General features: G+C 42.8%; 2 protein-coding genes and 1 long non-coding RNA gene across 3 annotated transcripts; 2 read left to right on the top strand and 1 right to left on the bottom strand.

Annotated features, from left to right (window-relative positions):
• The first annotated feature begins 1870 nt into the window (after positions 1-1870).
• Positions 1871-15088, top strand: LOC117726183 (myelin regulatory factor-like protein). Its single transcript, XM_034526312.1, has 23 exons — positions 1871-1943; positions 3134-3227; positions 3674-3735; positions 3949-4360; positions 5273-5476; positions 5595-5790; positions 5928-6004; positions 6697-6807; positions 6890-6983; positions 7640-7840; positions 7914-8022; positions 8106-8215; positions 8578-8723; positions 10100-10240; positions 10346-10408; positions 10659-10705; positions 10972-11106; positions 11243-11287; positions 11362-11446; positions 12520-12594; positions 12866-12977; positions 13690-13761; positions 14354-15088. Exons 1-23 carry the CDS (start codon positions 1871-1873, stop codon positions 14456-14458), a joined length of 2769 nt encoding a protein of 922 aa, XP_034382203.1. The 3' UTR covers positions 14459-15088.
• LOC117726184 lies at positions 12435-17270 on the bottom strand. The gene is made up of 3 exons (XR_004608975.1): positions 17123-17270; positions 13072-13116; positions 12435-12992 (listed from the first exon to the last, which is right to left on the bottom strand). It is a non-coding gene; the product is annotated as an uncharacterized LOC117726184 (long non-coding RNA).
• Positions 17271-19069: 1799 nt separating this feature from the next.
• Positions 19070-27010, top strand: cct2 (chaperonin containing TCP1, subunit 2 (beta)). Its single transcript, XM_034526316.1, has 16 exons — positions 19070-19155; positions 20542-20616; positions 20709-20774; positions 21200-21311; positions 21603-21679; positions 21763-21875; positions 22605-22807; positions 22893-22993; positions 23187-23314; positions 23418-23521; positions 23607-23726; positions 24150-24278; positions 26188-26291; positions 26415-26514; positions 26629-26770; positions 26860-27010. The coding sequence occupies exons 1-16, from the start codon at positions 19153-19155 to the stop codon at positions 26888-26890; spliced, it is 1608 nt and encodes a 535-aa protein (XP_034382207.1). The 5' UTR covers positions 19070-19152; the 3' UTR covers positions 26891-27010.
• Positions 27011-27716: the final 706 nt, after the last annotated feature.

Genomic DNA, 27716 nt, shown 5'->3' with positions numbered 1-27716 from the left:
AATTACATTTATTCTAGTAGAATAAGTACATTAATCCATTTATTATAGAGTGATAATGACATTGATTGTAGTGCAATAATTACATGTATTATAGTAAAATAATGACATGTATTATTGGAAGATAATTATATGAATATATTTATTATAGTGCAATAATGACATTGATTGTAGTGCAATAATTACATGTATTATAGTCAAATAATTGATTATTGGAAAATAATTAGATTGATTATTGTAGAATAATTAGATTGATTGTCATGCAATAAATATGTTAATTATTTTAGAATGAATACAATTATTATTGTGCAATAATTGTATTGATTATAGTGAAATAAATACGTAGATTATTGTGTAGTGACTTCCAGGCTAAATATGATTAATAGAACAGAATTAGTGAGTTTGTGTAAACTGTTATTTATGTTTCTGTCTAAATGACTTCTTCCCTTTTCTACGTCGTCTGTTTACTCATGACGTAGCACAGATAAGAACCCTGCAGGTGTGTGTGTGTGTGTGTTTGGTACTTCTATCTTTATGAGGTCCAGTTTTAGCCCATAACAGGATATTTTACTTTGATCCAATACAACAATGTACAAATATGAAAAGATACAAATATGTTGCGATGGCATTGAAAACGTCTTATTTTAAACGTCTTATTTTAAACGTCTTATTTTAAACGTCATATGTTTTTCAACTGTAAGTTTGAAGTCTAACTACAGACATTGGGATTCTAGCTGTTTCCGTCTTCATGCTAAGCTAAGCTAATCGGCTGCTTCTCCTCTTAACTTAACTTAAAGCGTGTTTACCAAAATGTTTTCCCTGAAGGTTTAAGGGTTAGAAGGTCAATAAGGGTCCTCACAAGTATAGCGATACAAAAACATGTGTGTATGTGTGCACTTACAGTGAGAGGGTTTATGGCCTCATCACACACACACACACACACACACACACTCAGGTGTGTTGTAAGCCTGTGTCAGGTGTGTGAACGTCTTTCTCCTTTTTCCTGCTCAAAGCTCAAAGTTCAGACGGACGGAGGCGACAAACAGACGCCACAAACAACAACAACAACGGGACTTCAGCTGGAAAGGGAAACTTCACTCCTCAGAACCACAGAAGAAGAAGACTGGACTCAACCGTCTGACAGCAGATGGATTGTACCTGAAGAAGAGCCGCTCGTCTATGAACGGACGGGTCGACTGACCGACGGCCATCTTGGAGAGACGGACAGGTGTGTTTGAACCAACCTGCCTCACAACGTTCTGCCTCGTACGGACGCTTGGGCTCTTTAACTTACATCAAGTGTGGGAGCTTCTGTTAATAATAATAATAATAATATAACAAAGTGTGCAGCCAGAACACATTGAAACCACGACGCTATGACATCATCAAATTGGTGTTTTTCTTGTGGCCTTCTGTTAAAAAAGGACATCTATTAACCGTGTTTTTAAAAGTGACAGAAACACAGATCACAGAGAAGCCGTCACAATTGTTTCTCTCTTTATTATAAAAAATGACTGAAATGCGATTTACCTTTTAAAATCAACAATGTTAATGTTTTATTTATGTGCCTTAACATTTCTGTCAGGTAGCTTTAAAATGGCAGCAGCCTATATTTGCTCTGTGTGGGGTTTTCTTTTTAGCCAACGCAACCTGAAGCTAAACAATAAATAATGTTTTAAAGCTGCAACGTCACGTCAAAACCATCAAATGTAAATATTCAAAAAGTCTTTATTAATTCATTTATTCAGTATTTATTAAATTTACAGTTGTGTGTATTTTAATGTTAATATCCTTTGACCCGTTGTCCGTCCTCCAGCGGGGGCCCTCCCGATCGCCCCTCCCTCCCCGGCTGCAGCGCCTCCTGCTGGGCAGCATGGAGCCTGCAGCGGGCCGGCTGCCTCTCCAGGTTCTGGGAGAGAATGAGGCGCTGCAGCAGTTCTTCAGTGGTGAGCCGCTCACAACGTTTGAAAAGCTTCTTAAGGGTCTTAAATGTTGTTTTTTAAGAGGCTACCTCGAGCTTCCAGGAGTCCTTCAGAAGGTAAACAAGGTTGTAGTGGCCATTTAAGTAAATCTGTGGTTCCAAGAGTCACTAGAGGGATCCATGTGGCCTGCACATTCTTGGAGGTATCACTCATCCTAGAGGAGGTTCTACTGGTCCTAAAGAAGGGCTGAGGGGGTCCTGAGTACATTCAATTGGTCCTGGAAGTGGTTCGGGTTGAAGAGACAGATATATTGGTTCTTGTTCTTATGAACATGAGGTGGCTCCTTGAAAAGTTTATTTTAGTCCTTGAAGAAAGCAGTCCATGGTCCACAGTATAGTATTTATTGGTCCTGCTAGAGGTTTACATCCTTATGGAGGTTTGAGGAATCCTGGAGGAGGTTCTACTGGTCCTTACAAAGTGCTCTTAAGGAGATTCAGGTCGTAGAGGCAGATGCATTGATACCCTTACCCTTGTGGAGGTAGACCTTGCTGGGCTCCTTGAAAAGGTTCTGCAGAGATGATCTAGTTGTCTCTGGGTGGGTTCCAGTGGTCTTTCATAAGGTTCCACGGCTCCTGGATTAGGTTCTGTCCTTGAGGAGATAGTTCCAGGGGTTGCCACGGATGAATGAGGAGGTGCTGCTCTTGAAGAGGTTCTCAGTGAAGTTCAATAGGTCCTCCAGGTAGATCTAGCGGTCAGAGACAAAGAGGTTCCATTGGTGCTTGAAGAGATTCAAGTGTTGATTCCATGATGGTCCAGGAATGGTCAAGAGGTTCTTAAGAAGACTCAAGTTGTCTTTCAAGTGGTTCCACGAGTCATTGAGGCAGAACTATCTATCATTGAGAAGGAACAAGGTTCTAAGGATCCTTGCAGAAGAGGTTTTACCTTGGAGGCTTCTGTGGTTTCTGAAGGAGTTTTAACTCTCTGGTAGTCCTCAAGGAAAAGGTGTGAGAGGTTTTCAGGTAGGTTTAGTTGGTCCTTAACACAGTTCCAGGGTTCTTTGAGAACGTTATAATTGTTCGCAAGTGTCACGAACCGGAGTCATCACACAAGGACAATTCACAAAAAACAGTAGAAAAACTCAAATTTATCCAAAATCAAAAGTACAAAAAGAGCAATTTATTAACAAGTGTGTGTGTGTGTGTGTGTGTGTGTAGGTCAGGATGTGCATTGTGTGTTGGACAGCTCTGTTGCCGTGGATACGAGCATCCTGGAGCAGTACCTCAGTAATGAACTGGACCCCAACAGCTTGTAAGATTCACTCTCACATGAAACTCAATCGTCTCTATGGAAACACGTCTTTTATATTCATTTGCTGCTCATAAAAGCTCCTTTAAAGTCACATGTTGTTATTCATGTTTTACGTTATTATGTTTTACAATATTGAAGAGAGGACATATATAAACTAGAAGAGGGAGTAGTCGTGACGCTGTCATCTTCATTCCTAGACACACACACACGCACACACTGTTACATAACACACACAAACAGCATTGACCTGGTTGTAAATACAGACGTCTGTCTGCAGAAAGAGGGGATCCCATTGAAGCAACATCAAATTAAAATAAAAAATGATATGATATTGAGAAAACAATTGAAAGAATATTATATTATGTCTGCAACTGCCAGCTGACACATATGTGGGTAATCAGATACTCCAGAATGTTGATGTGCAGTTTCTTTATTTGTTTTCCCAGCATGCTCCCTGAGTCTCCTCCGGACTCGAGCTCGGAGGCCTGTTCACCTGCACAGATACCAGGTACTGTTCACAGCCTCAGGAGGTTTCATTAAATAAGTCTTGTATCTGTTTTAAGTCAGCACGATCAACATGGTTTATAGATTATTCATATTTATTTTTGTTACACTCTATGTACTTAAGGCCTCTACGAACAAATATACAAATGTAAATGGCTTTAAATGCTTGCGTTAAAACCGGAGAGGGTAAAACTAAATCCACTTCTATGATTGGTAGACTTCCACTACGAGGCGTCCTATTGGTCCAACCAGCAGAACATCCAACCAACACAACGGCCCACCTCCTCGACGTCCTGTCGCTTTAAGGCCCAAGGCCCCGCCCACCACGAGCATCTGACCCACGATCAGCTCCGCACTTTGGGCCTCACGAACACTTACATCAAGTCCGGGACCTCACCTGCTCCGCTGCAGCCGCACACACACCGCTTACCTGAAAACACACACTACCTGAGTCCAGAGGGCTGCCCGCAGGTTTACACTCCTGCCCCGCCTTCTGCCCCGCCTCCTCAGCCGCCAATGCCTCCTTCGAACAGCTACGCCGCGCCCTGCGCCGGACCCAGCCTAGTCCCAAACTTATCCACTCCCCCTTCAACCTACCTGCTGGGCTCCACCTCATCGCTGCACACCTGGTAAGCAAAGCTCTGGCAGTCTTGTGGGTTTAAGTCTTTACGACGTCGGCACTTTGTACACATTTGACTGGCTGAAGAAACATGTCGTAAAAAAAGGAGTTTGACTGAAAGAAGCAGTCTAGGCTCCTCTGGAAAGAATCCCCAAAGCGGAGGAACCTGAACAGCAAAGGTTCTGGATCTGGACTCTAGCTCCTGACCGAGGAACATCCAGTAGGGGGCATGAGTTCACAGATGCATGGTGGACGTAGTTAGGCCTTGAACGCAACCTTTTGAACCAATTCTGCATTAAACTGGTCGCCAGTGAGGGCGGGAGGGAAAACAGGTTGATTGCACTCTGTGAACAGGAATAAAAGCAGCTGCAAAGATCATGTGGATCAGGTCGAATAAAGTGATTTATTGTCATCTGGCCGCAAGGAATTATTTGACATCCAGCACTTAATCTCATCATGGAAGTTAATGAGAGAGACACAAAGTGTCGAACGTGGTGTCGTCGCCATAAAAATTCTAACATATTTCCAGATGATACAAAGAGGAAGTATGGAAACAGAAACAGTAGAAGATCTAAATAGGAGCCTTGTGGCACACCACAAGTTAGATGGGCAGTTGACGATGAAGCATTACCAACAGCAGCATCTGCTAATGTCCGCTAGAACCCAAATGTAGTCAGCAGCATCCAGACTTACAAGTCAAGACCAGCTCTGAGATGACTTGGACCAATAGCAGATGTTATCCCTAGATATATCATGAGACTCACCAGCATCAGACACAACCAGGAGATTGTTGATGATCCGCCTTTACTAGGAAATCCAAATAATCTTGTATGGTCAGCAAATCATGGCCAATTATTACATTTGTGACAGACACGATGGTGGTCGGTTTAGGGATTGGTTGTTTAGTCTTTTCCTGTTTCAGCTCCCCAGAGAGTAAAAAGAGGAGGAGATCAGAATCTGAGGAACCATCGGCAGGAATGGAGGTCGCCTGCAGTGAAGGTGACGGGACTCACGGTGAAGGTGGAGGGAACGGCGTCAGCGGTTTGGGATCTTACCAACTCCTCACATGGGAACACTACAGGCTGGAACATTGGATCACCTCTTACGACGGCAGTTACCAAACAATGTGAGTTCCGAACCGGCCGAATCTGGGTTTTCATTTTAAAATCTCACATTGCACAGAGGAGGAGCTTCAACTTCTTCTTCTTCTTCTTTTTCTTCTTCTTCTTCTTCTACATCTCCAGGTCTCCTCCTGCCTACCACGTGGACACAGATAAAGGCTTCAACTACTCTGCGGCTGACGAGGCCTTCGTCTGCCAGAAGAAGAACCACTTCCAGGTCACTGTTCACATAGGCGTGGCCGCGGAGCCGGCGTACGTCAGGACACCGAGCGGTCCGCAACAAGTCGACCACTTCCAGATTAAAGTGTTCGGGGTCAAGGTACGTAAAGACAGAAGTATGCACTTTGCTTTCAAGCTTCAGATGAAAGACTTTAGAAGTTTAGTTGTGGGAAACCCAACCAGCTGAGTGCATCCAGTCTTTCCTCTGGTGACTCCTGTCTGTCTCACTCCTCACAGCTGGAGTCGCCGAGCCACCAGGTGACTATTGAACAATCTCAGCCCAACCGCAGCAAGAAGCCCTTCCACCCCGTCAGGTAGCGAAGCATCCCACATGCACCACATACACAGTTTAACGGAGTTTGGGACTGTAGGGTCCACTTAGGGGAGAAGGTCCTGGTTCTGTGCTGGTACAATGTTTGGGGAAGTAAATGAAGACTCAAAGCTTCACATACCTCATCTTCAACACTCTGAGGCAAATGTAAACACACCTGCGTCCTTATTACACACTCAGTCAACCACTAGCAGTAGTTTATTATGCAAGATAGTCTTCGGGTGGGTGGGTCAAACAAACACAGGACTTTCACCCAGGAAGCCACTGTCTGCATCCCTCAGTAAACATTGTAAACATGAGTTTATGGTCTCAATCTCTAGTTTCAAGTCTTCTTCAATACAGCGTGATGTTCATTTAGTAAATTATGGTAATTTAGAGTCAAACAGACCATAAATCAGGGTATGTTTTAGGGCGGGGCTACAAGGTGATTGACAGGACGACACCAGAGACGTATACGCCGTCTCTAAGTCACTCCTCCTCAGTCCACATAAGGTCACTTCCTGTTCACTGGTTCTTCGACCACAAGGGGCAGTGATGGGCCGATTCTCACTCCACGGAAAAACATTCATTCAACACAGTCGGTGATGAATGAATGTTCGAGGTTTCAGTGTTCTGTTAAACATTGAACAAATCAGCAATTCAATATTTTACGAACAGTAAACTTTGTTCCACTAGGGTCAGTTTACCCAGCGGCAAAATCACCAAGGTAACGCTCGGCCGACTGCACTTCAGCGAGACGACGTCCAACAACATGAGGAAGAAAGGCAAACCCAACCCTGACCAGAGGTGTGTTTATGAATGCGTGAGTGAGGGAATGAATAAGTGAGTGAGTGAGTGAACTGTGTTTAACTGTGTGTGCCCTGTGTAGATATTTCCAGATGGTGGTTGGTCTGTACGCTGCAGTGGGAGGAGCCGAGACCTTCCTCCTCACAGCTCTGGTGTCAGAGAGAATCATCGTCAGGGTAGCAACACCGACTTTAAACCAATCAAAAACCATCAATCAATTAGATTACATTTATTTTGTATAGCCCAAAATCACAAATAACAAATTCTCCTCAGAAGGCTTTACATTCTGTACACATACGACATCGGTTCAGGAAAAACTCCCCCCCCAAAAAAGGGAAGATACCTTCAGGAGAGCAAGGGTCCAGATAGATCAAGTACCAGGGTCCAGATAGATCAAGGACCAGGGTCCAGGTAAAACCAGGACCCGTGTAAACCTAAGGAGAGAAAGCACAAAGACTCAGAGTAAGAAGTAGAGTTACTAATGTGCATTGAGGCAGGAGGCAGGAGGCAGGGGGCAGGAGGCAGGGGGCAGGGGCAGGGAGCAGGGAGCAGGGGGCAGGGGGCAGGGGCAGGGAGCAGGGGGCAGGGGGCAGGGAGCAGGGGGCAGGCGGCAGGAATCAAAAGGCAGGAGACAGGAGGAGGCACAAGGCAGGAGACAGGATGCAAAAGGCAAAAGGCAAGGGGCAGGAGACAGGAGGCAGGAGGCAGGAGGCAAGGGTCCAGATAGAACCAGAATCCATGTAAATCTGAGGAGATAAGGCACAAAGACTCTGGAGAAGAAGCAGAGCTTCAGACATCTGGTGTATTGAACTGCAGCCTCTGCCCTCCGCAGGCCTCCAACCCGGGCCAGTTCGAGATGGACGGGGATGCCCTGTGGCAGCGCGGGGCGCTGCAGGACGCCGTGGTCTGTCAAGGCCGCGTGGGCATCAACACCGACTCCCCCGACGAGGCGTTAGTCGTCTGCGGCAACGCTAAGGTGATGGGCGCCGTCATGCAGCCGTCCGACCGCCGCGCCAAGGAGAACATCCAGGAGGTGAGACGGCGTTCATGGGGGTCGCATGTTTGATTCCTCTGGAGCCGGTTTGGTAACAAAGGTTTTCATTCAGGTGGACTCTGAGCAGCAGCTGAAGAGGATCACTCAGATGAGGATCGTTGAGTTTGATTATAAACCGGAGTTCGCCTCCACCATGGGGATAGACCACACCCACCAGACAGGTGACGGGGCGTTAAAACTTTATCCCAATATTACATTTATTCACCGCACCAGGTTAGTGTGAGGCTCTCGGATTGTGTTCCAGGTATCATCGCTCAGGAGGTGAAGGAGCTGCTGCCGTCGGCGGTGACGGAGGTCGGAGATGTTTCCTGTTCTGATGGAGAGAAGATTCCTCATTTCCTCATGGTGGACAAAGTAATCTCCCCCCCCCCCTCCTCCTCTTCCACTTCTTCTTCTTCTTCTTCTTCTTCCAAAAAACAATCGTTTAATTGAGTAAAGATTTCAGTTGTAACGCTTTATGTGTTTTCTTGGAATAAAATGAATGAATATTTTAGTGCTTTTGGTCTATGCTGTCAGATAAAAGGCTGAGAACTAAAGATACAAGTGTGTTGGCTACCTCCAAACAACTACATCTCCCATGAGCCTTAGCAACAAGCATGCTATCAAAGTTGAAATTAAGAATGATCTGAAAGAAAACCGTATTCCCTCCTCCTCCTCCTCTTCCTCCTCCCCCTCCTCCTCTTACTCCTCCTCCCCCTCCCCTCCTCGTCCTCCAGGAGCAGATCTTCATGGAGAACGTGGGGGCGGTGCAGCAACTGTCGAAGCTCACCGACAACCTGGAGACTCGGATTAATGATCTGGAGGTCTGGAACCACCGACTGGCAAAGTTGAAGAGCCTGACAGGCAGCCTGCGCTCCACCGGGTACCTTCATCCATTCATCCATTCGTCCATCCATCCATTCATGCATTCATCCATCCAATCATCCATTCAACCATTCATCCATCCATTCAACCATTCATTCAACCATCCATTCATTCAACCATCCATCCATCCATTCATCCAGTCAACCATTAGTTCATTCGTTCATTCATTCATCCATCCATCCATTTACCTGTTATTATAGATAAAAGTTCTAAAGGACATTCTTGAGTTGTAGTTTAGGGTCGTGAACTGAAAAGAAAATTCTGTGTGTGAGTGCAGTTCAGTGTGTGTGTGTGTGTGTGTGTGTGCTACATATCACTGTGTTATCAGGGCATCACAGTTCAAGGCCGACGAGCCTCTGAAGGCTTCTGTGAACGTTTATGTGAATGAAGAGCTGCAGTTGTAAAAAAAAAACTTTCAAAAAAGAAGTGCAGCTAAAAGAAAGATTAAGTGGTCAAGTGTCACCAACCGGCCATTTCCTGTGCTGTGGTTTTGCCCAATGTCTGTTTCTTGTTGCAAGGCATTGTGGGGAATATAGGCAATGACTAACAGGTTGAAGGACAAGATATTCTTAATCTCTGGTCAAGGTCACTGACTGAGATTAATGGAGTTTTGATCTCAAGTGTTGATAATTCATTGACAATATCACTATTTAATTATTTAATTATTATGGTTAGTTTATTAGACCTTTTGCGGTAAAGAATATTTTTTAAGTTACAATCTCAAAGGTCTCTGTTTTGTTCTCTTCAGTGGCACCCATGGTGTTACATTGTGATGTTACTTTATGATGTTACGTTACATTTTTTACGTGACAATGTTATGTTATGTGTTACATTACAAAGTAGCGTTACAAAGTAGCGTTACAATGTAGCGTTACAATGTAGCGTTACAATGTAGTGTTACAATGTAGTGTTACAATGTAGCGTTAAAATGTAAGATAAGATAATCCTTTATTAGTCCCGCAGTGGGGACATTTACAGGATTACAGCAGCAAAGGGGTAAAGTGCATACAAGACATAGTATGATAAACAGTAAATAAAACAGGAAACAATCTACGGTAACTGAATAATATATACAATATAGTGTTACAATGTAGCGTTACAATGTAGCGTTACAATGTTGCGTTACAATGTTGCGTTACAATGTTGCGTTACTATGTTGCGTTACTATGTTGCGTTACTATGTTGCGTTACTATGTTGCGTTACTATGTTGCGTTACTATGTTGCGTTACAATGTTGCGTTACAATGTTGCGTTACAATGTTGCGTTACAATGTTGCGTTACAATGTTGCGTTACAATGTTGCGTTACAATGTTGCGTTACAATGTTGCGTTACAATGTTGCGTTACAATGCCACTGGGTCGTTCCTCCAACAGGAAAGCCAGGAAGCACAGCAGTGTGTCGATGCCCTCGACTCCGGCTGCTTGTAAGGAGAGCGTTCAGAAAGCCGGCTGGAGTCAGAAGTACAAAGTCCTGCAGGCCAGCGTCTTCACCGTGGTCACCACCATGGCTTTCTGGTGAGGCTGTCTCACTTCCTGTTTTCACTTCATATAAATAATATGTCAAATTGAGAAAGATTCATAATAATTAAACTGAATTGTACTATGTGTGTTTGTGCGCAGTGTCATCTTTATAACCGCTCTGTACTTACTAAACTTGAGGGAGAAAGACATTGACGACAACAGGTAAAAGAACAAGCCTTCTTTTACTGTAGAGGTCATTTATAATGACTTCATTCAAGCAACTTTAAAACCTTGTTCCATTCTGGATGTTCAAACACACGTTGTTAAGCGTGTTTAGTCGCTGCCTCGAAATCTACCTGTGATATTGATGAGGTTGTCTTAAGTACCAAAAACAATCAAACTTAATAATTATTAAAACGTAATTGTTGTGTTCTGTGGGGTTGTTTCCCTGATTGTTGTTTGTGTCTGCTAGTAACAGCAATGTGGGGCCTCTGCAGACCACCGCCGGCAGCAGCACAGGTAACCTCCACGCTGGCTACGGACACTTTAACGAACAATAATTATCATCCAGAGTCCAAAGAAATGTCCGATAATGTGGAGATAACTCCTGACAGTTTGTTATTTCACATACTTATATCTGCTCACTGCCAACTCAGAGTTAAATGTATTGTCATTTGTTTCACACTCACATATATTGGCTTCAATGCTAATTTAAAAGGTAAATCAATAGAATGCTTAAACAGCTTATTTTTGTTCTAACGCTAACTCCCACTTCTCTGGTCCAGTCCCCCCCACCAGCCCACCTGGCCCCTGGCCCCCGGATGTGGACTTCTGCGACCTGCTGTACTGTGAACGGGTGTACTGCTGTGAACCACCTGCAGGGGGCAGTGCCGACTCCAACGTCTCCTCTGATCTGAAGGGTAACTTCCTTTATACATAACGTGGACATGAATGTGAGCAAAGGGAATGAAAAGATGACTGTAAATGCACACATTTGGATATTAACAGATCTATAATCTGCGACGATGTAATCGTTGGTGTGTTCTTGTTCTGCAGAAAGAGGGAAAGAAAAACTCAACAGGCTGAAAAACGCCCGAGACTGTGAGTGTTCTCTTTCTACATTTAATAAAACGTTTACACACAATGTGACGCGTCTCCATAATTATCTCCTTCAGGGACGAACACCAGCATCCATTCCTTCAAGATCAAAGAGAACCAGCAGCTGATTGACAGTAAATACTGCCTGAGAGACCAATGTGGGTGAGTGAAGGAAACTGTCAGTCGGTCAGTTAGTTAGTTAGTTAGTTAGTTAGTCAGTCGGTCAGTTAGTTAGTTAGATAGTTAGTCAGTCGGTCAGTTAGTTAGTTAGTTAGTCAGTCGGTCAGTTAGTTAGTTAGATAGTCAGTCGGTCAGTTAGTTAGTTAGTTAGTTAGTCAGTCGGTCAGTTAGTTAGTTAGATAGTCAGTTGGTCAGTTAGTTAGTTAGTTAGTTAGTCAGTCGGTCAGTTAGTTGGTTAGTTAGTAAGTCGGTCAGTTAGTTGGTTAGTTAGTTAGTTAGTTAGTCAGTCGGTCAGTTAGTTAGTTAGATTGTTAGTCAGTCGGTCAGTTAGTTAGTTAGATAGTTAGTCAGTCGGTCAGTTAGTTAGTTAGTTAGTTAGATAGTTAGTTAGTTAGTCAGTCGGTCAGTTAGTTAGTTAGATAGTCAGTTGGTCAGTTAGTTAGTTAGATTGTTAGTCAGTCGGTCAGTTAGTTAGTTAGTTAGTCAGTCGGTCAGTAAGTTGGTTAGTTAGTAAGTCGGTCAGTTAGTTGGTTAGTTAGTCAGTTGGTCAGTTAGATAGTTAGTTAGTCAGTTGGTCAGTTAGTTAGTTAGATTGTTAGTCAGTCGGTCAGTTAGTTAGTTAGTTAGTTAGTCAGTCAGTCAGTTAGTTGGTTAGTTAGTCAGTCGGTCAGTTAGATAGTTAGTTAGTCAGTTGGTCAGTTAGTTAGTTAGATTGTTAGTCAGTCGGTCAGTTAGTTAGTTAGTCAGTCGGTCAGTTAGTTGGTTAGTTAGTCAGTCGGTCAGTTAGTTGGTTAGTCAGTTGGTCAGTTAGTTAGTTAGATTGTTAGTCAGTCGGTCAAATAGTTAGTTAGTTAGTCAGTCGGTCAGTTAGTTGGTTAGTTAGTCAGTTGGTCAGTTAGTTAGTTAGTTAGATTGTTAGTCAGTTAGTTAGTTAGATAGTTAGATAGTTAGTTAGTCAGTCGGTCAGTTAGTTAGTTAGATAGTTAGTTAGTCAGTCGGTCAGTTAGTTGGTTAGTTAGTTGGTGTTAACTTGATGTTCCCTGTGGTTCCTTCAGACCAGGTCGGTACACCTACCGGGTTCCCATCAGCCCGTTTGTCCCGGTCAACATGAGAGTCACTCTGCTCATGAAGTAAGTACGAATATAAACTGAAAAACCTCCATAATCGTAACTTTGCTAACATTTGCATCCATTGACTCACACTTTCTGTTGCTAAAGTGCAAAAAGAAACTTCCAAAAATACAATTAATGAAAACATCATTAGTGAAAGCTTAAAGTATTAGAGTTGGGACTAATATCTGCTCACATAACCTGTATAGTTATTTCACATCATATTATATATATACACAGCATACATACTGTATTTTATATATATATAAATAAATACTGTGTTCCTGCGTAGTTCCACGGAGCTGCTGGTGGTGTATCTGTGCAGCCTCGATGAGTCGGCCTCCTGCTCCGCTCTGCTGGACATGAACACCGTCACTGGGAGCCGATACCCGTCAAACACTCAGGTCAATATCAGTGACCTGTTGATTGGGTGATTCATTGATTATAATCTGAGCCTTCACAGCTTTGTTAATGTACTTTATTTTGTGGGTTTATTACCCTTTGACCTGGTTTCTGATCCTCCTGATGTGGCAGCACATTCCTCTGCAGTTATGAGGAATAAACACATAATTAATTTATTCTGACTTAATGTACATTTCATTCAGTAAAGGTTTAAAGCCCTGATTTAAAATATGTGGAGCATACAAACTGAATGCTGCTTCTCCAGGTTTAGTTAGTCATTTTAATCACTGGCTAGACGTGTACCACCTGTGAGAACACATGAGCATCAGAACACTATTGGTGTTCTCACTTGGATCCACTTCCATGTGCATATGTTGGTTTTCGGGTCACTGAGGCTCCACCCACTAACTCAGTTACCTCCCAGTGAATAATGCAGCTTGTGGGATAAACACTGATGAATAATGGACGACACGTCAGGACAACGGCACGCCAATCACAGCTGCTCGGACATTAATCATAATAAACTAAGAAACACAGGTTGATTTAATATGGAAATAATCTAGTTTCATAACATTCATTCAGGATTTGCTGGAAATGAAAGATGTTTTTAATCCAAAAATGACTTTTAAAATAAAGATGTGACATGTAAACGTAGTAAACATGGAGCTGATTGTGTGTGTGTGTGTGTGTGTGTGTTTGTGTGTGTTTCTGCAGGGAGAACATGAATGGCCTCTTCACGTCGCTCGTCTTTATCACAGCTCGTATCACTTTCGCTCCACAGTGGCCGTAAGAAAAATTACTTTTTGTATTTCCTGTCCTCTGTTTCTATAAGAAAAGGTTTTGTGAAGCACAAGACTCCTGTTTTTATTATTATTATTTCATTGTTAACAGATCTATGATGGAATATTAGCACTAATAAAATGGCCCTACAGAGTCGTGAATGTGGGGATTCTTCCAAGTATTGTGTGTACCACAGACGGATTTATCCTTCCACCGCTGAAACTAGTCCCCAATAAGAAAAACACCTCCAGCAATCAGCTGTTTTTAACGATACTGAGACTTTTTATTATATTATATGATGTATTTGTGTTTTTAAAGACTTACGTCTTCAGTAGGAACAAATGAGCCAAAGACAGGAAGTCAGCAAGTACTAACAAGTGGTTGCTTTTGGTCTTTTAATGGGATTTGTTGTCATTAATAGAAATATAGCAAGTATAATGTACTTAAACTAAAGACGAGCTATCACTTTATCAGCTGCATTTTTAAACCACTTTAAGATACTTTACCATTTATTAACATAACTAAATATATATCTGCAGACTCACTACCTTGATGTATTTACTGTATTAATACATGTAATAATACGTGCTCCTCTCAGGGTCAAGCTAACTGCAGTACCGACCACCACTTCGCGGGGGTGCTGTTCACCGACTACCACTTCCACTTCTATCGGCACTGCACGGACTCAGGGACGCACGTTTAAAGACAGAAAAGAATATTAATATATTAAGTGCAATTAACATTAAGCAGATTGTCATCACGTCTGCTTTTACATTTTTTTAAACCTGCAAATCAAACTTTACTAAACTTTTTGTGATACTCGTCGCTTTTGCTGATCGATTGTTCTGCGAAATTGCAAAAATGTAAAAATGGGGTGCAGTGGAATTTGTTTTCATATCAGATTAACACAATATCTCCTTTTATGTACTTTATTTACTCTTTTATTCTCATTTATGTTCCTCTTTCTGAGAAAGTGTTTAGATATGCATACATCTTTATGTTTATGTATAACTATATTTATATATTCACTTCATTTAACATTCGTTAGCTCTCAATAAAATGTCACTGGTCAGACATTACATTTGCGACGACGTTGGCTTTATTTTCTCCTCAAAACCGTAAAATTAAAAACTGAATTACTTTATTGTTCTGGCTTTCCTCAAATATTTGGCTCTATATGTGGAGTTCAACCTTATTTAGACTAAACTTAATGTGAGTATCGTATTCAGTCGACATGCAAACTGTGATGAGGCGTTTGCTGTTTTAGTTATTGTTATTGATAAAGTGTATTTACTGTAAAGTACTGATATTCTCTGATGGAATAATATTTACATCTACGTGGAAGACATGTGGGATTATTTTCAAAATCCCACACCAAGAATTCAGAGAAATAAAATCCTAAATGTTGATGTCAGACAATGTTTTTTGTAATTTAGTCTTAAACAGTAAAACCTTTGAGAAAAATATTCTTCTAAATTTAGGAATTGAAGATCATTTTACAGGTCGAAAAGTAGTAATTACAACATGTTAAAGTTACTTATTAAAAGTAAAAATGTACATAGTCATTTCTAAAGTGTGTAACTGGCATTTAATTAAATAATTAATCTTTTCTATGAATGTGACTGAATCCTAAATGCTCTTTGTTATGTGAAATGAAAACTAATAAACAATGAGGTAAACAAATCTCATCGGATCTTTCTTGACTAAAAATCAACAATGTGGATTCTGGTTTTGGAGACTTTTAGTACTTTTTAGGAGAGAAGGCTGTTTTGTCTTTCAGCTGTAGAGAAACACACAAACAACCAAACACAAACACGCACACACAAACACACACTGATGACTAATTCAGGCGGAGGAGGTGCAGCAGGAGAAACAGACTAATTAGGTGTCAGAGACGAACGTCTCCGCTGCAGAAAGGAAACACACAAACTCTGAGACATGGACACCCAGAACACTGTGAGTAGGAAGAAACCTGCTTGATTCTTTTATATATACATATACATATATATGTATATGTATTGTTATATATATATAGATGTATAATAATATTATATATATACAATATTATATATATTTTTATTTACGTATATATAATAATATAATATATACATATATATATATATATATTATATATTATATATATTTAAATAAATATATATAATAATATTTATTTTTTCATTACGTTGATGTATTTGTTTTTAAAACAAGAATCCATCAAATAAAATGTTCCAATGTTTTCTATGAAGAGAATATTTTTTATGCACAGAAATCTAATTTTGTGAATCAGGACTCTTAGATTGTTGAAATCAATATTGGAAAGTTATCTGCAGTGATATTGATTATGATGAATAAATCTGCAGATTTAATCATCGTAATCAATAATAATAATAATATTACAGCTAAATGAAGGTGATAGATAGTCACACTTTATTGATAATACTTACAGATAAAATAGATTTGCAGTTCATCCATCCAAAGAGGACTATCCTTCTTTAAGGGGTCACACAGGCCACACACATCTTTTCTGAAATAAGGTCCCATGTGGGGACCCGGACGAGGAGGAGGACTTTGAGTCACTATCGGGACATTTCACCTTTATGGGTCTCTGAGGTCAGCGGTGTGTGTGTGTGTGTGTGTGTGTGTGCGTGTTTGTATGTGTGCGTGCGTGTGTGTGTGTGTGTGTGCGTGTGTGTATGTGTGTGTGCGTGTGTGTGTGTGTGCGTATGTGTGTGTGCGTGTGTGTGTGTGTGCGTGTGTGTATGTGTGTGTGCGTGTGTGTGTGTGTGTGTGTGTGCGTGTGTGTGTGTATGTGTGTGTGTGTGTGTGTGTGTGTGTGGAGGTGTCGTCTGTCAGCTCGGAGTCTGATGGACAGATGTCTCTCATCACCACAGAAACTGTCTCTTCCAGGCTTCCATCCGTCCTCTTCTGAAGCATGTAATTAACTGATACTCTATCCTCCGTGTGGGTGTGTGTATGTGTGTGTGTGTGTGTGTGTGTGTGTGTGTGTGTATGTGTGTGTGTGTGTGTGTGTGTGTGTGTGTGTGTGTGTGTGTGTGTGTGTGTGTGCGTGTGTGCGTGTGTGTGTGTTGCAGTGCAGGCTGAGAACTCGTCTTCTCTCTCAGATTCAGGAGGAGTCGGACAGCAGAGAGCAAAGGTAACAATAATACTACCTTCATGAGAAGAGGACACTGAGGTACTTGTACTTTGGTTTAGTATTTCTATTATCTGTTACTTTATACTTCTACCGTGTACTACTTTTCCTGACATTCTCAGGCGTGTGTGTGTGTGTGTGTGTGTGTGTGTCTGTGTGTGTGTGTATTGACAGGAACCCATCACTCTCTCTCTCTCTCTCTCTCTCTCTCAGTACCTGTTTCATGCCTCCGAACGTCCAGCAGCAGACGGGTGGAGCAGGTGAACCAGGTGTGGACGAGGCAGACAGACAGGAAGTGAGGCGTCTGTCTGACCCGGCGTCGCCGGCTCTGTGCGAGCAGCAGAGGAAGCTGGAGGACAACGGCATTCTGCTGGAGGAGGTAACGGTGAGGTGTGGGTGAAACAGCGCCACCTAGAGGTCAGAACTAATACTGTTATTTATTAATTAATCATAATGGTTAAATATAAACATTTTAGACATTTCTTATGTTTTATTTTATATTTTGTTTTATGTTTTCAGTCCACATATGTGCATTTGTTGGGGACTATTTTTTAGCGGCGGATGAATTCACATTTGATGTATTAATTTGTGTGTCTGTGTGTGTGTGTGTGTCTGTGTGTGTGTGTGTGTGTGTGTGTGTCTGTGTGTCTGTGTGCGTGTGTCTGTGTGTGTCTGTCTGTGTGTGTGTGTCTGTGTGTGTGTCTGTGTGTGTCTGTGTGTGTGTCTCTGTGTGTGTCTGTGTGTGTGTGTCTGTGTGTGTGTGTCTGTGTGTGTGTGTCTGTGTGTTTGTGTGTGTCTGTGTGTGTGTGTGTGTTTCAGTTGGGTCGTGTTGAGGCTGACCTCCGGTGTGTGGACGTGGAGCCGCAGCGTGAAGCCGGCTTCCTTCGTCGACAAGAGAACAACCTGCTGAGGACACACCTGTGTTACCTGAGGCTCGGGCAGCGCGTCGCCAAGTAAACACGCCCCTGGCTCGTATCCCTCCGCCTGAGCACTATGTTCTGTCTCACGGTGTAACTTCAGGTGTTTCCTCCGCAGACCCTGGGTCAGCAGCTACTTCAGGAAGTTCCCCATGCACATCTACTGCCTTCCCGTCCAGCCGGCCAATCACAGAAGCCGGAGGCGGGGCCTGACGAAGAGGAGATGATGGTTATGTTTGTGTTTTGCTGTTTTTTACTTGATTAATAAATGTAACTTCCTCCCCTGTTCATTATTTGTTCCTTCTGTTAAAGTTTAAAAAAAGACATATTTCTATATCTGGATCCAAACTGGAAAACTTCAAATTAAAATGTTATTTAATGTCCTCAGAATGTTAAACGCTGCAGACGGAGAGCACCCTTCGCAGGCCTTTCTGTGAACTGCACGCTTCATTAAGAGTCTTGTTTAGTTAAACGTGGACCTCTGATGCCATCTGGTGTTCTGCATGAGCAGCAGACGACTTATTCAGAACCCGTATCCAAAACCTTATTGAAGTAAAAGTATTCTAAGATTTCAACTAGTCATTAAATATGTTTCTGTAAAAATGCAAATAAATCTACTGAATTGTTGGTATTTCTATTTACTTGATTTATATTATTAAGAAAAGCTGAAACATAATATTTTTAATATACATCAAAATACAAAACAAAAGGTATAATTGACAAATCAATCTCACAACAAGATCTTTTCTGAAGCTTTGCATCGCATCTTCCTCTATTGTTTGGTACAAAACATTGTGCACTGCACCGCCTAATTCAGTTACATTTTTCATAATAATAAATAAATAATAAAGGATTATCTTATCTTATAAAAAAGAAACTCATATTATTATTCTTTTAAATCTTTAATGATATATTATTTTTAGGTTATGTCATATTCCACAGAAGACATTTCATAAACATAAAACAACCTAGTGAGAAATAATAATATAATATATTATATACATATATGTATAGTATTTTATTTTTTATATTATATATATTTAGAATATAAAAAATATTTTTAGAATATAAAAAAAATATATGTATAAAAATACATCTATGTTTAAAAATCTTTTGCCAAAAATAATTACATTTCTATTCCCAACCTCTGTTTTCTTGATTTAATTCATATAAGGACCGGAAGAAAAATCTGCGCAGAAGGTGGCAGCTGCGTGTTGTACGCAGCTTTACGTTTTCTACGTCACTACGTCACTACGTCACGACGCCACTGCCCCGCCCCAACCCTTCTTCTGTGTGCGCGCACGGCTTCATCCCCGACTCACAGACATCATGGTGAGCTTTTACACTCATTTACTCTCTTTTACTCCGACAGAAGCGGCTCACAGACGCGTTGTTCCGCCGTGTGAGCAGGTTCACCCCCGGAGAGGCTGTTCACAACGTCACCGGACCGTCTGCGTTGCTCGTTAGGAGCCCGTTTTAGCTTCCGGTTGGCTCGCGGGGGCCAAACCGGTGAGCGAGCACGTGGACGCGATGGATCCGCTAACGGCTGAACTAAACTGCGTCAGAGTGGATTCATATCGCGTGGAGGAACCGCGGGGTTCGTTTCAGACCGTAGAACCTTTTGAGGTTCTGTTGGAGGGTTCTGTTTGTAAAGACTTTGGGTTATTGTTCTCCTCGGATGAGCCCGTTAGCTTCCGGTTAGCTCGTCGGTCTTTGTGGCTGGAAGCTTCTAGCGGCTTCTGGGATGAAACGAAGGGGGGGGGGTGCTGCGTTCAGGGGCGCTCGGAATAAATAGTGACGTCAACGCCTAAATCGTTTCCCCTATTAAATTAATTTTGCACCACCCAAAAATACAAATAACAAATTTGCCTCAGAGGGCCTTCAATCTGTACACATACGACATCTCCTGACCTTTGACCTCGCACAGGAACAACTCCCCAAAAAACGTTATGAGAAACCTGACGCATTCAATGCATACGACAGATATTATTAATATGAGAGTAGTAGCATGATGGAAAAGTTACAGCTACCAGAAATAATAATGTTAATAGAAGCAGCTATGCTATTAGCAATGCTAATGGAAATGCAACTAATAATGATAGTAGGTGTCATGCAGGACCAGGGTCCAGATAAAACCAGGACCAGGGTCCAGATAGGACCAGGACCCTTGTAAACCTGCGAGGAGAGAAAAGTACAACGACTCAGAGGAAAAATGAGTTATTAATGGAGAGAGAGAAGAGGCGAGAGGAGCTCAGTGTATCCTAAGATGTCCCCTATCCGTCTAGGCCTATAGCAGCATGTCTCTGAATGGGAAGCATAACGTAGTAAAATATAAGGCCGCAACTAACGACTATTTAATATCGATTAATCTACCAGTTATTAGTTGGTCTGTAAAATGTACATCTCAGTTCCCCAAATTTCAATGTGACTTTTTTTTTTAAACTTTACAAAACACTCATTCAGTTTAACATGTGAGGCTGAAAACTAAAGGTGTCCTTAATAATAATATACGGTGTAATTATAAAGGTTTTAGGGTTAATACTATTGATAGCTTTAACTATCATTGATTAATATAATAGTTAGCTTTAAGGCAGCACATGTGTCGTAAATGTATATTTATTTCAGAATCCCTCCTGAGATGAACATCTATGTTTTAGTGTTGTCAGTGTGTGTGTGTGTGTGTGTGTGTGTGTGACGTTATTGATCGATGGGTTGCAGGCGTCCTTATCAATGGCACCGATGAACATCTTCCGTCATGGAGCAGATGAAGAAAAAGCCGAGACGGCGCGTTTGGTGAGTTTTTATTTTGTTCTCAGCTGTTCGTGGAGCGACTCGTCCGGTTTATCATTTCCCAAATTGAACCATCGATGTTTTTCTCCCCTCAGTCGTCCTTCATCGGCGCCATCGCCATCGGGGACCTGGTGAAGAGCACTCTGGGCCCGAAGGGAATGGTGGGTCACGGTCATCACCAGAGACGCGTCTTGTTTTCATGGAACACGTTTAGATGTGAAATTAGAGCTTTAATGAACCAGAAAAGTGACCAAAGTGTAGAAAAATATGAAAAAATGGCCGCATATATATTTATTTATATATACTGTATATTTATTTATTCATATATATATTATTTATTTATATATACTGTATATTTATTTATTCATATATATATTATTTATTTATATATACTGTATATTTATTCTTATATTTATTTATTCATATATATTTATATATACTGTGTTTTTATTCTTATATATATTCATATATATTATTTAGATATACTTTATTTTTATTCTTATATATATTTATTCTTATATATATTTATTCTTATATATACTGTATATTTATTCATATATAATATATCTATTTATTCTGTCTCCAGGATAAGATCCTGCTCGGCGGAGGGAAAGGCGGCACGGTGACGGTGACCAACGACGGAGCGACCATCCTGAAAGCCATCGGCGTCGACAACCCGGCCGCCAAAGTTCTGGTTGGTGAGTGAAGCTGAATCTGGATTATTGTCCCTCTGAAACTTTCCTGCACAGCTTTTACATTTAAAATGTACATTTTGAACCTTTTTTTCATTGTCTTTCTATTCTATATTTATTTTTTCTCTCTGTTTATTGTTTTTGCACTCAAAACACATTTTTCATAATAACCTTTTAAACACGTTGTCGTGAAGCTGTTTTCCGTCGCAGTTCAAGAACAACAAACTGTTGAATATAATAATAAATAATAATGAATTGACAGGACTCTTTTCACAGCGTAACATAATGTGTTTCCAGACATGTCGAAGGTTCAGGACGATGAGGTCGGAGACGGGACGACCTCCGTCACGGTGCTCGCCGCTGAGCTGCTGCGGGTAAAATAAAACAAAGTTTTAACGTGTTTGTTTACTTCCTGTTTGGTCACGTGACTCAACGCCGCTCCTTTAAACCGCGACAGGAAGCCGAGCTGCTGATCGCCAAGAAGATTCACCCGCAGACCATCATCGCCGGCTGGAGGAAGGCCACGCAGACGGCCAGAGACGCCCTGAGGGAGGCGGCTGTGGACCACAGGTGGGCGGAGCCAGTTATTGATTGAGGGTTCCAAAGAGTTCCAGTGAAGAAAAGGAACAATTAACTTCTTTTGTTTAAATTAATATTTTAATGAGTTCCTTTTTTTTGTGTTTACTTTATTCTTTGAATCTAGTTTTTTGTTCTCATTTAAAATGTACAATCGCACAGAATCAATAAAACGAGCCAAATATATCGATCAGGAAGTGAAGTTAGAAATAAAAACTAAAATCTTCTGATTTTATTGGCTTTGATAAAAAAAAAATCTAATAATTTAATAAACACTTTTTATTTTCTCACAAAAAAAGGAGTAATGTTTATTATTTAAATGACAAGATTTAAATTCAGCCGTATGACTATATTTGTAAATTAAATCCAGCAATAAATTTGAGGGGAAAAAAAGAGTGAATAAATATTAAAATCTGCATATAAACATTTTATTATGAACAAATATGGAGACGGTTGTGTTTTTATAGCAAAGATGAAAAACATCAAAAGGAATAAAAATTTGAAAAAGATGTTGAATTGATCTTTTATTATTATTATTTGGAAGTTTTTCATCTTGATGACGTCATCGTTTAGTTTCTCTTTTAAATATTAGATTTTAAAAAAGTCCATTTTTCCTGATCTCTTAATTGAAGACCTGTTTTGTTTTTGACCTGTTTTAATAAGCGCTGCACAGAAGAAGTTGCAATATTTTAGTATATTAATGGCGCCTCTTGTCCTGTGAAGCAACGACGCGGCGCTCTTCCAGGAGGACCTGCTGAACATCGCCCGCACGACGCTGTCCTCCAAACTGCTGACTCACCACAAAGCCCACTTCTCCCAGCTGGCCGTGGACGCCGTCATGAGGCTGAAGGGCTCCGGGAACCTGGAGGCCATCCACGTCATCAAGAAGCTGGGCGGCAGCCTCACCGACTCCTACCTGGACGAAGGTAAGGGGCGGGACTTGGGATGGAGGAGGAGGAGGGCTCTGATTGGCCGCTGGGATGTTCACGCTTCCCTCTGCTTCGTCTTCAGGTTTCCTGCTCGACAAGAAGATCGGAGTGAACCAGCCGAAGAGGCTCGAGAACGTGAAGATCCTCATCGCCAACACCGGCATGGACACCGACAAGATCAAGGTACACACACACACACACAGAGACACACACACACAACAGATTATTTAAAGAGATTTTAAATTAAACCCGTAGAATAAAATGTTTTTGATCACGTTTTATAAGCTTCAGCTTGGCTTCTTTTTCTAATGGAAGAATGTGTCGCGCATGAGGCATTCAAAGACCTGTGGTTTTATTGTGTGTGTGTGTGTGTCAGATCTTTGGCTCCAGGGTTCGCGTCGACTCGACAGCGAAGGTTGCCGAGATCGAAATGGCGGAGAAGGAGAAGATGAAGGAGAAGGTCGACCGAATCCTGAAGCACGGAATCAACTGCTTCATCAACAGGTACACACACACACACACACAGTGACACTACACAACAACGTGTGTGTGTGTTGCGTGTTTTTAAGTTGTCATATTTGATGACATCATCGCGTCTCCTTCACAGGCAGCTGATCTACAACTATCCGGAGCAGCTGTTCGCTCAGGCCGGCGTCATGGCCATCGAGCACGCCGACTTCGCCGGCGTCGAGCGCCTCGCTCTGGTCACTGGTACGTGCACACACACACACACACACACACACCCCGCATGTATGTGTCAAGTTTAAACTGACGCATTCTCTTCAACTGTGACCAGGAGGAGAGATCAGCTCCACCTTCGACCATCCGGAGATGGTGAAGCTGGGTCACTGCAAGCTGATCGAGGAGGTGATGATCGGAGAGGACACGCTCATCCACTTTTCTGGGGTCGCCATGGGTACGGACACACACACACACAGTAACGTTAGCGGAAGACCAGTCAGGTTCCCTTCGGTTACATGATGCGTTCAGGCGCCGCTCAGTGTAAATGAGTACTTACTGAAGATGAATGATATCGTTCTCGTGGTGCGTTCAGGCGCCGCTCAGTGTAAATGAGTACTTACTGAAGATGAATGATATCATTCTCGTGGTGCGTTCAGGCGCCGGTTAGTGTAAATGAGTACTGGCTTAAGGAAAATTATGTTCTCATGATGCGTTCAGGTGTAATCTAGTAAAATGTAGTGTTGGTGATGAATATAATATATAATACACACTCTGTCTCCTTGTGCTTTAATTAAACAATATGAGATCTGTTACACGTCAGACTGCACCTCCATTGAGGCTCTGGGTTTGACCCCTGACCTCTGACCCCTCCCCTCAGGTGAGGCGTGCACCGTCGTCCTGAGAGGAGCGACTCAGCAGATTCTGGACGAGGCCGAACGTTCACTTCACGACGCGCTTTGTGTGTTAGCTCAGACGGTGAAGGAGCCACGCACCGTCTACGGAGGAGGTACACACACTGACACACACACACTGATACACACACACACTGACACACACCGTCTACGGAGGAGGTACACACACTGACACACACACACACTGATACACACACACACTGACACGCACCGTCTACGGAGGAGGTACACACACTGACACACACACACACTGATACACACACACACTGACACGCACCGTCTACGGAGGAGGTACACACACACTGACACGCACCGTCCACGGAGGAGGTACACACACACACACTGACACGCACCGTCTACGGAGGAGGTACACACACACACTGACACGCACCGTCTACGGAGGAGGTACACACACACACTGACACGCACCGTCTACGGAGGAGGTACACACACACACTGACACGCACCGTCTACGGAGGAGGTACACACACACACTGACACGCACCGTCTACGGAGGAGGTACACACACACTGACACGCACCGTCTACGGAGGAGGTACACACACACTGACACGCACCGTCCACGGAGGAGGTACACACACACTGACACGCACCGTCCACGGAGGAGGTACACACACACTGACACACACACACACTGACACGCACCGTCCACGGAGGAGGTACACACACACTGACACGCACCGTCCACGGAGGAGGTACACACACACTGACACACACACACACTGACACGCACCGTCCACGGAGGAGGTACACACACACTGACACGCACCGTCTACGGAGGAGGTACACACACACTGACACGCACCGTCCACGGAGGAGGTACACACACACGATACACACACACACTGACACACACCGTCTACGGAGGAGGTACACACACACGATACACACACACACTGACACGCACCGTCCACGGAGGAGGTACACACACACTGACACACACACACACTGACACGCACCGTCTACGGAGGAGGTACACACACACTGACACACCGTCTACGGAGGAGGTACACACACACTGACACGCACCGTCCACGGAGGAGGTACACACACACGATACACACACACACTGACACACACCGTCTACGGAGGAGGTACACACACACGATACACACACACACTGACACGCACCGTCCACGGAGGAGGTACACACACACGATACACACACACACTGACACGCAACGTCTACGGAGGAGGTACACACACACTGACACACACCGTCTACAGAGGAGGTACACACACACTGACACGCACCGTCTACGGAGGAGGTACACACACACGATACACACACACACTGACACGCAACGTCTACGGAGGAGGTACACACACACTGACACACACCGTCTACAGAGGAGGTACACACACACGATACACACACACACTGACACGCACCGTCCACGGAGGAGGTACACACACACTGACACACACCGTCTACAGAGGAGGTACACACACACTGACACGCACCGTCTACAGAGGAGGTACACACACACTGACACGCACCGTCTACGGAGGAGGTACACACACACTGACACGCACCATCTACGGAGGAGGTACACACACACACACACACACACTGTTACACGCACAGTCTACGGAGGAGGTACACTGACACACACACACACACTGATACACACACACACACTGACACGCACCGTCTACGGAGGAGGTACACACACACTGATACACATACATACACACACTGATACACATACATACACACGCACTGATACATACACACACTGACACGAACCGTCTACAGAGGAGGTACACTGACACACACACACACACTGATACACACACACACACACACACACTGTTACACGAACCGTCTACAGAGGAGGTACACACGGACACGTAACACACACTGACACACACACACATACTGACTGACACAGACAAACACACACACACACACACAGGTACACACAGTGTGCAAGAGTCGTTCATGCGTAACCTGTGACCCTGAACGCCTCGTCTCCCTCAGGCTGCTCCGAGATGCTGATGGCCAAGGTGGTGACCGATCTGGCCAATCGGACGCCAGGAAAGGAGGCGGTTGCCATGGAGTCGTTCGCCAAGGCTCTGAGGATGGTACGTCTACTTCCTGTTTACCGGAAAAATGTATTTCTTTAAGTTTGTTGCTTTTTTAAAAGTTTCCTTAAACGTCTTAAAGTCTATATTTGTTTATTCATTTAATTTCTTCTTCTCCTCCAGCTGCCGACCATCATCGCCGACAACGCCGGCTACGACAGCGCCGACCTGGTGGCTCAACTGAGAGCTGCACACCAGGAGAACAAGACCAACAGTGGGCTGAGTGAGTGAACGGACTGAACCTGAACGCCTCACGGGACACGAAGACCTTTTGCTTCTTTAGTTTTAATAGATTTTCTTTCTTCGTTTTGACGAGCGTGAGTTTTCTCCCCTGCAGACATGTCTGAAGGCTCGGTGGGCAACATGGCGGAGCTGGGCGTCACGGAGTCGTTCCAGGTGAAGCGACAGGTGCTGCTGAGCGCCTCCGAGGCCGCGGAGATGATCCTGAGAGTCGACAACATCATCAAAGCTGCTCCCAGGTCAGCTCTTAAGCCCCTTCTGTCTGTTTCTCCATTTTACAACATTCTCCTTTTTATTTACTGACTGTTTGTTTGTTTGTTTTCTGCAGGAAGAGAGTTCCCGACCACCATCCCTGTTAGAGGAAGAGGAGGACGAAGATGACGAAGGGGTCGCTTTTGTTATTTATCGCCTCTGTGTAGTTAAAACTTAAAGAAACGCTCCGTTTGTTTTGTTTACCGACAATAAAAGAACCGACTCTCGTTTGTTTCCTTTGAGTTTTATGACGCGTTCTGGGTCACTTCCTGCCGCGCTCTGATTGGCTGTTTGCAGCGTTCACATTAAGTCCCGAAACGACCTTTTAATGTGGAATAAAAACTAAAATCACACGTTGTTGTAATATCAAGCGCTTAGTGTCACGGTGTTTAAATAAAACATGTTACATTGAACTTCTGAAGCATGTTTTTATTTTAATTGGGTTTTACTTGGTGAAGTATTCAGATACTACAAATATTTTACACAATGTTACATAAAAGTATATGATCAGTTAAAGTAAAGTGTGACTTGTATATTCTGGGTTAAAGTACTGAACATAATTGACCTGCTGATTATCTGAAGTAGCGTTCCCGTTATTTTGTCCTCATCGTTATTTGTCTCGCGAGGTCGAAGCGACCGCGACCTCCAGAGTCAACACGGCTGGTCAGCTGGTCAGTACTCGTGTAGTAAAATACATAAAACTTTACGGACTAATAAATACCGTTGGGATTGAAGATGAGAAGAGACGGTAAACTAAATATATATAAAGAAATACTGAGATTCTATATATATAAATTAAAAAAACATGTTCGCAAGCCCAGTTGTGCAATACTAATACGTTTAAGTACTTTTTAAATTTTTTAAAATTTATTTTATACACTTTATCCACTTTATTCTATTTCTACTCTGTCTGTATATATAATATTATTCTTG

The sequence above is a fragment of the Cyclopterus lumpus genome, chromosome 23 (genome assembly GCF_009769545.1).
Source record: "Cyclopterus lumpus isolate fCycLum1 chromosome 23, fCycLum1.pri, whole genome shotgun sequence".
Lineage (NCBI taxonomy): Eukaryota > Metazoa > Chordata > Actinopteri > Perciformes > Cyclopteridae > Cyclopterus > Cyclopterus lumpus.
Note: the sequence above shows the minus strand (reverse complement) of the source record. Positions and strands in the feature narration are given on the sequence as shown.

Bases quoted from the DNA above. Each gene is read 5' to 3' on its own strand.
- LOC117726183 (XM_034526312.1), top strand. From the start codon at position 1,871: ATGGAGCCTGCAGCGGGCCGGCTGCCTCTCCAGGTTCTGGGAGAGAAT. The intron at 3,228-3,673 runs GTAAGATTCACT...TTGTTTTCCCAG, and splicing joins GAACTGGACCCCAACAGCTT to CATGCTCCCTGAGTCTCCTC. The intron at 11,107-11,242 runs GTAACTTCCTTT...CTTGTTCTGCAG, and splicing joins CGTCTCCTCTGATCTGAAGG to AAAGAGGGAAAGAAAAACTC.
- cct2 (XM_034526316.1), top strand. The intron at 23,315-23,417 runs GTACACACACAC...TCTCCTTCACAG, and splicing joins ATCAACTGCTTCATCAACAG to GCAGCTGATCTACAACTATC. The intron at 23,522-23,606 runs GTACGTGCACAC...AACTGTGACCAG, and splicing joins GCGCCTCGCTCTGGTCACTG to GAGGAGAGATCAGCTCCACC.